The 13181-nt window shown below is 42.8% G+C and overlaps 1 protein-coding gene across 1 annotated transcript in view; it reads right to left on the bottom strand.

Moving 5' to 3' along the window:
* Nucleotides 1-4575: 4575 nt before the first annotated feature.
* LOC139422641 (ciliary neurotrophic factor receptor) overlaps nt 4576-13181 on the bottom strand; it is a 341967-nt gene continuing 333361 nt past the window's right edge. Inside the window, exons 7-8 of the mRNA XM_071173792.1 lie at nt 11361-11493; nt 4576-8633 (exon numbers count right to left, since the gene is read on the bottom strand). Of these exons, the coding sequence (XP_071029893.1) occupies nt 8633; nt 11361-11493 (134 nt within the window). The 3' untranslated portion in view covers nt 4576-8632. The remainder of the gene's footprint in view (nt 8634-11360; nt 11494-13181) is intronic.

The raw sequence follows: 13181 nt of genomic DNA, 5'->3' as shown, positions 1-13181 counted from the left end.
GAGATGGAGAGAGTAATGAACCTGGAGAGACAGAGAGAGTAATGAACCTGGAGATACAGAGAGAGTAATAAACCTGGAGAGATGGAGAGAGTAATGAACCTGGAGAGAGTAATGAACCTGGAGAGATGGAGAGAGTAATGAACCTGGAGAGATGGAGAGAGTAGTGAACCTGGAGAGACAGAGAGAGTAATGAACCTGGAGAGACAGAGAGAGTAATGAACCTGGAGAGATGGAGAGAGTAATGAACCTGGAGAGAGTAATGAACCTGGAGAGATGGAGAGAGTAATGAACCTGGAGAGATGGAGAGAGTAGTGAACCTGGAGAGACAGAGAGAGTAATGAACCTGGAGAGACAGAGAGAGTAATGAACCTGGAGAGATGGAGAGAGTAATGAACCTGGAGAGAGTAATGAACCTGGAGAGATTTAGAGAGTAATGAACCGTGAGAGATGGAGAGAGTAATGAACCTGGAGAGATGGAGAGAGTAATGAACCTGGAGAGACGGAGAGAGTAATGAACCTGGAGAGATGGAGAGAGTAATGAACCTGGAGAGATGGAGAGAGTAATGAACCTGGAGAGACGGAGAGAGTAATGAACCTGGAGAGAGTAATGAACCTGGAGAGATGGAGACAGTAATGAACCTGGAGAGAAGGAGAGAGTAATGAACCTGGAGAGATGGAGAGAGAAATGAACCTGGAGAGATGGAGAGAGTAATGAACCTGGAGAAAGTAATGAACCTGGAGAGAGTAATGAACCTGGAGAAATGGAGAGAGTAATGAACCCGGAGAGAGTAATGAACCTGGAGAGAGTAATGGACCTGGAGAGATGGAGAGAGTAATGAACCTGGAGAGAGTAATGAACCTGGAGAGATGGAGAGAGTAATGAACCTGGAGAGATGGAGAGAGTAATGAACCTGGAGAGAGTAATGAACCTGGAGAGATGGAGAGAGTAATGAACCTGGAGAGATGGAGAGAGTAATGAACCTGGAGAGATGGAGAGAGTAATGACCTGGAGCGAGTAATGAAACTGGAGAGATGGAGAGAGTAATGAACCTGGAGAGATGGAGAGAGTAATGAACCTGGAGAGACAGAGAGAGTAATGAACCTGGAGAGATGGAGAGAGTAATGAACCTGGAGAGAGTAATGAACCTGGAGAGATGGAGAGAGTAATGAACCTGGAGAGACAGAGAGAGTAATGAACCTGGAGAGATGGAGAGAGTAATGAACATGGAGAGACAGAGAGAGTAATGAACCTGGAGAGATGGAGAGAGTAATGAACCTGGAGAGATGGAGAGAGTAATGAACCTGGAGAGATGGAGAGAGTAATGAACCTGGAGAGATGGAGAGAGTAATGAACCTGGAGAGATGGAGAGAGTAATGAACCTGGAGAGATGGAGAGAGTAATGAACCTGGAGAGAGTAATGAACCTGGAGAGATGGAGAGAGTAATGAACCTGGAGAGATGGAGAGAGTAATGAACCTGGAGAGATGGAGAGAGTAATGAACCTGGAGAGATGGAGAGAGTAATGAACCTGGAGAGATGGAGAGAGTAATGAACCTGGAGAGATGGAGAGAGTAATGAACCTGGAGAGAGTAATGAACCTGGAGAGATGGAGAGAGTAATGAACCTGGAGAGATGGAGAGAGTAATGAACCTGGAGAGAGTAATGAACCTGGAGAGATGGAGAGAGTAATGAACCTGGAGAGATGGAGAGAGTAATGAACCTGGAGAGATGGAGAGAGTAATGAACCTGGAGAGAGTAATGATCCTGGAGAGATGGAGAGAGTAATGAACCTGGAGAGAGTAATGAACCTGGAGAGAGTAATGCACCTGGAGAGATGGAGAGAGTAATGAACCTGGAGAGATGGAGAGAGTAATGAACCTGGAGAGAGTAATGAACCTGTAGAGATGGAGAGAGTAATGAACCTGGAGAGATGGAGAGAGTAATGAACCTGGAGAGATGGAGAGAGTAATGACCTGGAGCGAGTCATGAACCTGGAGAGATGGAGAGAGTAATGAACCTGGAGAGATGGAGAGAGTAATGAACCTGGAGAGACAGAGAGAGTAATGAACCTGGAGAGATGGAGAGAGTAATGAACCTGGAGAGAGTAATGAACCTGGAGAGATGGAGAGAGTAATGAACCTGGAGAGACAGAGAGAGTAATGAACCTGGAGAGATGGAGAGAGTAATGAACATGGAGAGACAGAGAGAGTAATGAACCTGGAGAGATGGAGAGAGTAATGAACCTGGAGAGATGGAGAGAGTAATGAACCTGGAGAGATGGAGAGATGGAGAGAGTAATGAACCTGGAGAGATGGAGAGAGTAATGAACCTGGAGAGATGGAGAGAGTAATGAACCTGGAGAGAGTAATGAACCTGGAGAGATGGAGAGAGTAATGAACCTGGAGAGATGGAGAGAGTAATGAACCTGGAGAGATGGAGAGAGTAATGAACCTGGAGAGATGGAGAGAGTAATGAACCTGGAGAGATGGAGAGAGTAATGAACCTGGAGAGATGGAGAGAGTAATGAACCTGGAGAGAGTAATGAACCTGGAGAGATGGAGAGAGTAATGAACCTGGAGAGATGGAGAGAGTAATGAACCTGGAGAGAGTAATGAACCTGGAGAGATGGAGAGAGTAATGAACCTGGAGAGATGGAGAGAGTAATGAACCTGGAGAGATGGAGAGAGTAATGACCTGGAGCGAGTAATGAACCTGGAGAGATGGAGAGAGTAATGAACCTGGAGAGATGGAGAGAGTAATGAACCTGGAGAGACAGAGAGAGTAATGAACCTGGAGAGATGGAGAGAGTAATGAACCTGGAGAGAGTAATGAACCTGGAGAGATGGAGAGAGTAATGAACCTGGAGAGACAGAGAGAGTAATGAACCTGGAGAGATGGAGAGAGTAATGAACCTGGAGAGATGGAGAGGGGAATGAACCTGGAGCGATGGAGAGAGTAATGAACCTGGAGAGATGGAGAGAGTAATGAACCTGGAGAGATGGAGAGAGTAATGACCTGGAGCGAGTAATGAACCTGGAGAGATGGAGAGAGTAATGAACCTGGAGAGATGGAGAGAGTAATGAACCTGGAGAGACAGAGAGAGTAATGAACCTGGAGAGATGGAGAGAGTAATGAACCTGGAGAGAGTAATGAACCTGGAGAGATGGAGAGAGTAATGAACCTGGAGAGACAGAGAGAGTAATGAACCTGGAGAGATGGAGAGAGTAATGAACCTGGAGAGATGGAGAGAGTAATGAACCTGGAGAGATGGAGATAGTAATGAACCTGGAGAGATGGAGAGAGTAATGAACCTGGAGAGATGGAGGGAGTAATGAACCTGGAGAGATGGAGAGAGTAATGAACCTGGAGAGACAGAGAGAGTAATGAACCTGGAGAGATGGAGAGAGTAATGAACCTGGAGAGATGGAGAGAGGAATGAACCTGGAGCGATGGAGAGAGTAATGAACCTGGAGAGATGGAGAGAGTAATGAACCTGGAGAGACAGAGAGAGTAATGAACCTGGAGAGATGGAGAGAGTAATGAACCTGGAGAGATGGAGAGAGTAATGAACCTGGAGAGATGGAGAGAGTAATGAACCTGGAGAGATGGAGAGAGTAATGAACCTGGAGAGAGTAATGAACCTGGAGAGATGGAGAGAGTAATGAACCTGGAGAGATGGAGAGAGTAATGAACCTGGAGAGACAGAGAGAGTAATGAACCTGGAGAGATGGAGAGAGTAATGAACCTGGAGAGAGTAATGAACCTGGAGAGATGGAGAGAGTAATGAACCTGGAGAGATGGAGAGAGTAATGAACCTGGAGAGAGTAATGAACCTGGAGAGATGGAGAGAGTAATGAACCTGGAGAGATGGAGAGAGTAATGAACCTGGAGAGACAAAGAGAGTAATGAACCTGGAGAGATGGAGAGAGTAATGAACCTGGAGAGAGTAATGAACCTGGAGAGATGGAGAGAGTAATGAACCTGGAGAGACAGAGAGAGTAATGAACCTGAAGAGATGGAGAGAGTAATGAACCTGGAGAGATGGAGAGGGTAATGAACCTGGAGAGAGTAACGAACCTGGAGAGACAGAAAGAGTAATGAATCTGGAGAGACAGAAAGAGTAATGAACCTGGAGAGAGTAATGAACCTGGAGAGACGGGACAATCTAACCTAATGAACACAGACTGCACTGTTACAAGTGTTCCGTCTTTTGTATGATACACAGAGAAAGTAATATTAGGAGACAGTTACACAGGGAAATTCATCTCTCTCTCTCCCAACAGCACCTGGAGCGGCTTCTTCCCCCTGTCTCACTGAAAATACAGAGGGAGAACTTTGATATTAGCTCAAACAGCTGTTAGCGAAATGTCCTTTTGTAAAAGGAACGTCAGCTCCATACCTTACACAAGGTCTCCCATCGGCATCTGGAGCTCCTGCCTCTGCCTCTCTGATCATAGAGCCGGAAACGTTTTGTAATTAACGCTCAAACATCACTGTTATATATGCTGAGATGTTGCACAGTAATGGAATGTGTTATGCAGTTACGATCAGAAATAAATGACGGAGAGATGCTACTCATTGTGAAATGGTCACATTTAATGAACAACCTCTCATTGTATATATATCTATAAAAATAACCCAGGTACAGGTTACAAGAATCTAAAGCTAATACATACATTATTAAATAATAAATGTTTTTCATTTTAAAGATACATATCATAGTTTTTACAAAATATGATCGTGGAGAATTAAGCCATTCTGAATGTCTGAAAAAAAACAACTTGGGGCTCTATTCAATCCGCATCGCGGAACTTCAGCTTTACAGGCTGATTGACATTTAAAGGCAATGTTCCCACTTTAGCGGAGACTGCATTAACGGTAAACGCTGCACATGTCGGCTCAATCGGAAATTACCTTTAAATTTCTATCGCAAAATCTATAATGCTTCAGCTTTTGAAGAGAGCCCCAAAATCCTATAAACACAGAACCAGTCAACAGTTAGGCCACACCTACACATTCAAGGGATTTTCTTTATTTTTACTTATTTCTACATTGTAGAATAATAGTGAAGATATCAAAATGATGAAATAACACATGGAATCATGTAGTAAACATAAGTGTTAAACAAATCAAAACATATTTTATATTTGAGATTCTTCAAAGTAGCCACCCTTTGCTTTTTTGACAGCTTTGCAAACTCTTGGCATTCTCTCAACCAGCTTCATGAGGTAGTCACCTGGAATGTATTTCAATTAACATGTGTGCCCTGTTAAAAGTTAATTTGTGGAATTTATTTCCTTCTTAATGTCTTTGATTCAATCAGTTGTGTTGTGACAAGGTATGGGTGGTATACAGAAGATGGCCCTATTTGGTAAAATACCAAGTCCATATTATGGCTAGAACAGCTCAAATAAGCAAAGAGAAACGACAGTCCATCATTACTTTAAGAAATTAAGGTCAGTGAATGCGGAACATTTCAAGAACTTTGAAAAGTTTCTTCAATTGCAGTCGCAAAAACAATCAAGCGCATTGATGAAACTGGTTGTCATGTGGACCACCACAGGAAAGGAAGATCCAGAGTTACCTCTGCTGCAGAGGATACATTCATTAGAGTTAACTGGCTCTCATGAGGACCGCCACAGTAAAGGAAGACCCAGAGTTACCTCTGCTGCAGAGGATAAGTTCATTAGAGTTAACTGCACCTCAGATTGTAGCCTAAATAAATGCTTCACGGAGTTCAAGTAACAGACACATCTCAGCAACTCACTGTTCAGAGACTGTGTGAATCAGGTCTTCATGGTAGAATTGCTGCAAAGAAATCATTACTAAAGGACACCAATAATAAGAAGAGAATTGATTGAGCCAAAAAACATGGGAAATGGACATTAGACCGGTGGAAATCTGTCCTTTGGTCTGATGAGTCCAAATTGGAGATTTTTGGTGAACGGATGATCTCTGCATGTGTGGTTACCACAGTGAAGCATGGAAGAGGAGGTGTGAATCTGTGGGGAGTGCTTTGCTGGTGACACTGTCAGTGATTTATTTAGAATTCAAGGCACACTTAACCAGAATGGCTACCACATCATTCTGCAGCAATACGCCATCCCATCTGGTTTGCACTTACTGGAACAAAAAAAAATGGTTTCAACAGGACAAGGACCCAACACACCTCCTGGCTGTGTAAATAATAATGAAATATGACATTTATATAAGAATTCAGACCCTTTACTCAGTACTTTGTTGAAACACATTTGGCAGTGATTAGAACCTTGAGTCTTCTTGGGACGCTACAAGCTTGGCACACCTGTATTTGGGGAGTTTCTCCCATTCTTCGCAGATCCTCTCAAGCTATGTCAGGTTGGATGGGGAGCGTCGCTGCACAGCTATTTTCAGATCTCTCCAGAGATATTCGATTGGGTTCAAGTCCGGGATCTAGCTGGGCCACTCAAGGACATTCAGAGACTTGTCCCGAAGCCACTCCTGCATTGTCTTGGCTGTGTTCTTAGGGTCATTTCCCTGTTGGAAGGTGAACCTTTGCCCCAGTCTGAGGTGCTGAGCGCTCTGGAACAGGTTTTCATCAAGGATCTCTGTACTTTGCTTCGTTCAGCTTTGCCTCAAACCCTGACTAGTTTCCCAATCCCTGCTGCTGAAAAACATCCCCACAGCATGATGCTGCCACCACCATGCTTCGGGATGGTGCCAAGTTTCCTCCAGACGTGACGATTTGTATTCAGGCCAAAAATATCAATATTGGTTTCATCAGACCAGAGCATCTTGTTTCTCATGGACTGAGAGACATTAGGTGCCTTTTGGCAAACTCCAACCAGGCTGTCATGTGCCTTTTACTGAGGAGTGGCATCTGTCTGGCCACTGTACCATAAAGGCCTGATTGGTGGAATTCTGCAGAGATAGTTGTCCTTCTGGAAGGTTGTCCCATCTCCACAGAAGAACTCTGGATGTCTGTCAGAGTGACCATTGGGATCTTGGTCACCTACCTGACCAATGCCCTTCTCCCCTGATTGCTCAGTTTGGCAGGGCAGCCAGCTCTAGGAAGAGTATTGGTGGTTCCAATCTCAAGGATGATCAATGGAAACAGGAAGCACCTGAGCTCAATTTCAAATCTCATAGCAAAGGGTCTGAATACTTATGTAAATAAGGTATTTCTGTTTTTAAAGTTTATTATTATTTATTATTACATTTTTTTTATATATATTTAATAAACGTGCAAACATTTCTAAAAACTTGTTTTTGCTTTGTCTTAATTGGATATTGTGATGTCATCATGGGGCATTGTGATGTCATCATGGGGTATTGTGATGTCATCATGGGGTATTGTGATGTCATCATGGGGTATTGTGATGTCATCATGGGGTATTGTGTAGATTGCTGAGGATTTTTATTTATTTGATTTAAAATATAGCTGTAATGCCAAATGTGGAAAAGTGATGGGGTCTGAATTCTTTCTGTAGGCACTGTATATTTTCCTTTCCTTTTTTGGATACTACATGATTCCATATGTGTTATTTCTTAGTTTTGATGTGGTCACTTTTATTGTACAATGTAGAAAATGGTGAAAATAAAGAAAAACCCTTGAATGAGTAGGTGTGTCCAAACTGTTAACTGGTTCTGTATGACAGAGCACAACAATAATAATTGTGATATTAAATGTCTATTTAATGTCAAAGGCAACCTCATGTGTTTTACACAGAGCGTTATTCCTCTGGAGGACTGACGCCTAATGTATGGAGCCTTGTGTAAGAGCTCTGAGGTCCCAAAATATGGATCTCTACAGTATTTCCTCAATGGAAAAACCTCAATCCATAGTGTTTTTACAGCTAAACTCTCTTGGTGATCACTGAGTGAAGCAGAACGCAAAACAAACCAATAACAGATAAAGAATGCTTATTCAGGATTTCTCCAAAGTGTTAGTTAGTTCTCTGTTTTGTTGTGAAAATTTCTTGTCGGTCGGTCAGATGCAGATTCCTGGAGTTACCAAATACTCCGGGTTCCATCCTTTCTACACAGGCACAGGCTTCAGGAAGCTAAGGATTGTGGGAAAACTTCTCCAAGACAAGTCTTTGGCATGACGAGTTAGCTGTATGTCAAAGAAAGGATCTTGGGATCTTTACAAGTGTCTCAAATATCACTGGATAATGAATACAATTGTTTACAAAAATCAATTAAAACCTAAATAAAAGATGGAGAATGAAATCAGTCTGTTGTGCTGCCCAGCAGAAGTCTCATCAGTCTCAGATCCACAAAGCTTCTCTGGAGACAGTTCTGTTTCTGTGTTGGAGTCCGTGGTAATCAATCAATCAATCAATGATATCTGTATCTGTGTAGCTCTGTAGCTTTGCTGTCTGTTAGTACCTGTTGTTGTTGTTGTTGTTGTTGTTGTTGTTGTTGTTGTTGTTCTTATTATTGTTGTTGTTGTTGTTGCTGTTGTTGTTGGAGTAGTTGTTGATGCTTGTTTTTTTTGTATCTTTTTAACTTTGACTTCATAATCTCTCTTTATTTTCTACTTAACGTTGTGTGAAACTTGAATTAAATGATCAATGTAGGATGTCCATTAACATGTGCAGAGAAATAGAAGACTCTCCTTAATTTCTTCCACAGGAATTAAACATTTACATCTGAGAGAGAGAGAGAGAGAGAGAGAGAGAGAGAGAGAGAGAGGAGAGAGAACAAACAGAGTTAGAAACTGAGGAACAGCATACACAATGAAATCATTTCAGCGTCTCTTGATAAAAACATCTGTCTGGAAGTTTGGATTCAAACTAACAGTGGTGTTCCAGAATGGACTTCAGACATTAGTAATCTACCTGTAGGCACCAGACAGGTCAGAATGGACCTCAGACATTAGTAATCTACCTGTAGGCACCAGACAGGTCAGAATGGACCTCAGACATTAGTAATCTACCTGTAGGCACCAGACAGGTCAGAATGGACCTCAGACATTAGTAATCTACCTGTAGGAACCAGACAGGTCAGAATGGACCCTCAGACATTAGTAATCTACCTGTAGGCACCAGACAGGTCAGAATGGACCTCAGACATTAGTAATCTACCTGTAGGCACCAGACAGGTCAGAATGGACTTCAGACATTAGTAATCTACCTGTAGGCACCAGACAGGTCAGAATGGACCTCAGACATTAGTAATCTACCTGTAGGCACCAGACAGGTCAGAATGGACCTCAGACATTAGTAATCTACCTGTAGGCACCAGACAGGTCAGAATGGACCTCAGACATTAGTAATCTACCTGTAGGCACCAGACAGGTCAGAATGGACCTCAGACATTAGTAATCTACCTGTAGGCACCAGACAGGTCAGAATGGACCTCAGACATTAGTAATCTACCTGTAGGAACCAGACAGGTCAGAATGGACCTCAGACATTAGTAATCTACCTGTAGGAACCAGACAGGTCAGAATGGACCTCAGACATTAGTAATCTACCTGTAGGCACCAGACAGGTCAGAATGGACCTCAGACATTAGTAATCTACCTGTAGGCACCAGACAGGTCAGAATGGACCTCAGACATTAGTAATCTACCTGTAGGAACCAGACAGGTCAGAATGGACCTCAGACATTAGTAATCTACCTGTAGGCACCAGACAGGTCAGAATGGACCCTCAGACATTAGTAATCTACCTGTAGGCACCAGCTTGGATAAAGTCAAGGACAGGATGTCTGCACTGGCAGACAGAGGCCCTACTCTCTCCTCTATACTCCATACTATCTCCTCCATACTATCTCCACTATATTATGTCCTCTACAATCTATACTATCTCCTCTATAGTCTATACTATATCCTCCATACTATCTCCTCTACAATCTATACTATCTCGTCCATACTATCTCCACTACATTATATCCTCTACAATCTATACTATCCCCTCTATATTCTATACTATCTCCTCCATACTATCTCCTCTACAATCTATACTATCTCCTCTATATTCTATACTATCTCCTCCATACTACCTCCACTATATTATCTTCTCTACAATCTATACTATCTCCTCTCTCCTCTATACTATCTCCACTATATTATCTCCCCTACAATCTATACTATCTCCTCTATGTTATATACTATCTCCTCTCTCCTCAATACTATCTCCTCCATACTATCTCCACTATATTATCTCCTCTCTCCTCTCCTCTTCACTATCTCCTCTCTCCTCTTCACTATCTCCTCTCTCCTCTCTCCTCTTTACTCTCTCCTCTCTCCTCTATACTCTCTCCTCTCTCCTCTACACTATGTCCTCTGTCCTCTCTACTATCTCCCCTCTTGTCTTTACGCTCTCCTCTCCCCTCTCCTCTTCACTATCTTCTCTCTCCTCTATACTATCTCCTCTCTACTCTTCACTATCTCCTCTCTCCTCTCTCCACTTTACTCTCTCCTCTCTCCTCTTCACTATCTCCTCTCTCCTCTATACTCTATACTATCTCCTCTCTCCACTTTACTATATCCTCTCTCCTCTATACTATCTCCTCTCTTCTCTTTACTATCTCCTATCTCCTCGATACTATCTCCTCTATCCTCTATACCATCTCCTCTCTCCTCTCTCCTCTATACTATCTCCTCTCTCCTCTATACTATCTCCTCTATCCTCTATACCATCTCCTCTCTCCTCTCTCCTCTATACTATCTCCTCTCTCCTCTATACTATCTCCTCTCTCCTCTATACTATCTCCTCTATCCTCTATACCATCTCCTCTCTCCTCTATACTATCTCCTCTCTCCTATCTCCTCTATACTATCTCCTCTCTCCTCTCTCCACTTTACTATCTCCTCTATACTATCTCATCTCTCCTCTCTACTCTCTCTTCTTCACTCTGTCCTACCTACTCTTTACTATCTCCTCTTTCTTCTCCCCTAACCTGGTGCTCTCTCCTCTCCTCTCCTCTCCTCTCCTCTCCTCTCCTCTCCCTACTTTCCGCTTTCCTTTCTCTTCTCTTCTCTGCCCTCTTTCCTATCTTCTCTCCTAACCGGGTGATATCTCTCCTCTCTCTTACTCCTCTCTCCTATCTTCTTTCTTCTCCCTCCTCTCTCCTATTGCCTCTCATCTCTCTCCTCTTTCCTTTCGCCTCTCTCCTCTATACTATCTCCTCTCTCCTCTCTCCTCCATCCTCTCTCCTCTCCTGTTGCTATCGCTCCTCTCTCTCCTCTCCAATCTCTCCGCTCTCTATTCTCTTCTCTCTCTCTTCTCCTCTTCCTCCTGTTCTGTTTGGTTCACAGTAATCTCATAACACGCATGTTAAGTGTTTTGGTTTCACCACATGAGGTCCAGCATTAGAGCCCCTGGCAGAAGACAGCAGTATAATGTATATTAGTTAGGATGTATACTCACCAAATTAGGGCCCCTAGCAGCAGATAGCAGGAGTACCAGAGGAGGGGTGAGAGGAGGGTTAAGGAAGCACCACCCACTGGGACGCCCGCCCTATGGGGCTCTGCTGAGGGAGGGGCTGCGGAAGGGGTGGTGTCTGGAAGACAGCCAATAAGACACAGCAAGTTAGAGACACAACCAATAAAAAGAACAGCAATCACACAGGTCCAATCAGAGGATGGTAGAAGGCTGCCAGGACATGTCAGAACACGTTGTAAGTGTTGAAGCAATGCAGTACATAATTGACCATGTATGCATTGTGTTATAGCCCATCCTCTAAGAGAACGCTGTAGGCTGTTTGAGAATCCTAACCTGTCTACGTTGTAGAAGCGAGGGAAATGGCTACAGTAGTATAACATCTCGGTACAGCATGTAGGCTTTGTGGTGCTCATGTGAATTCCCTTTCTTTTTTTCTGGCTGACTTCTCACTAGTCACATTACACCTGTCAACATGTTACTAGCAGGACGGATGAACATTCACTAGTTCATATCATCATCAACTGAGACCGAATGAATTGTAATCTGCAAGAACAATCAATTACACAATTTGTAGTGATGTCATATTCATGCCAATGGAAAGGATATGGTCACATTGTGATACTGTTTTCACACACACACACACACACACACACACACACACACACACACACACACACACACACACACACACACACACCAATACTTTATATGTGTATGTATAAAACCTGTGCCCGTGGATTTTTTTTTTTATGTGGTAATTGGACAGTGCAGTTAGATTAACAAGAAGTTAAGCTGTCAGCAGATATAAGACACTTATATGTACCTACATGTTTAACATGTTTATATAAATATTAGAATTTATTTGAATTGTGCGCCCTGCAGTTTCCCTGGAAGTTGTCCCGCTAGCAGGACCCCGATCCTTAACCTGTCTTGGGTAGGGGGCAGTATTTTTCATGTCCGGATGAAAAGCGTGCCCAAAGTAAACTGCCTGTTACTCAGGCTCAGATGCTAGGATATGCATAATTGGTAGATTTGGATAGAAAACACGCTAGTTTCTAAAACTGTTAAAATGATGTCTGTGAGTATAACAAAACTGATATGGCAGGCGAAACCCCGAGGGCAACCTACCCCCCCCCCCCCCCCAAGAAATTCAGCATAACAATGATTTCAATGGCTGTCACTTTTATTATAGGGCGAAATCCTCCCAGATTGCAGTTCCTAGGGCTTCCACTAGATGTCAACAGCCTTTAGAAAGAGTTTCATGTTGGTGTTTGGATAAATTAGACAGAAATTGTAGTTTTTTCTAGGTGGCTCCATTCTGGCTGTAGTGTTTCCAAGCTCTTGGAAGAGAGCGCATTCTTTGGTACTTTTCTCCGGTAAAGAACATAACGATTCTCCATCTCAAATTGTATTGTTTATTTACGTATTTGAGTACCTAAGGTTTGATTATAAACGTGGTTTGACTTGTTTGGAAAAGTTTATTAGTAACGTTTGGGTTTTATTTTGTATGCATTTTGATAGAAACTGGGTGGATTATTGACTGAAGAAGATCATCAAAGGTAAGGCATTTATTATATCGCTATTTCTGACTTTCGTGGTGCATCTGCCTGGTTGAAATATGTTTTTCATACTTTTGTATGTGGGGCGCTGTCCTCAGATAATCACATGGTTTGCTTTCGCCGTAAAGCCTTTTTGAAATCTTACACAGCGGCTGGATTAACAAAAAGTTAAGCTTTATTTTGATGTGTTACACTTGTGATTTTATGAAAGTTAAATATTTATAATTCTGTAGTTTGAGTTTCGCGC

Source organism: Oncorhynchus clarkii, chromosome 12 (genome assembly GCF_045791955.1).
Source record: "Oncorhynchus clarkii lewisi isolate Uvic-CL-2024 chromosome 12, UVic_Ocla_1.0, whole genome shotgun sequence".
NCBI lineage: Eukaryota > Metazoa > Chordata > Actinopteri > Salmoniformes > Salmonidae > Oncorhynchus > Oncorhynchus clarkii.
Note: the sequence above shows the minus strand (reverse complement) of the source record. Positions and strands in the feature narration are given on the sequence as shown.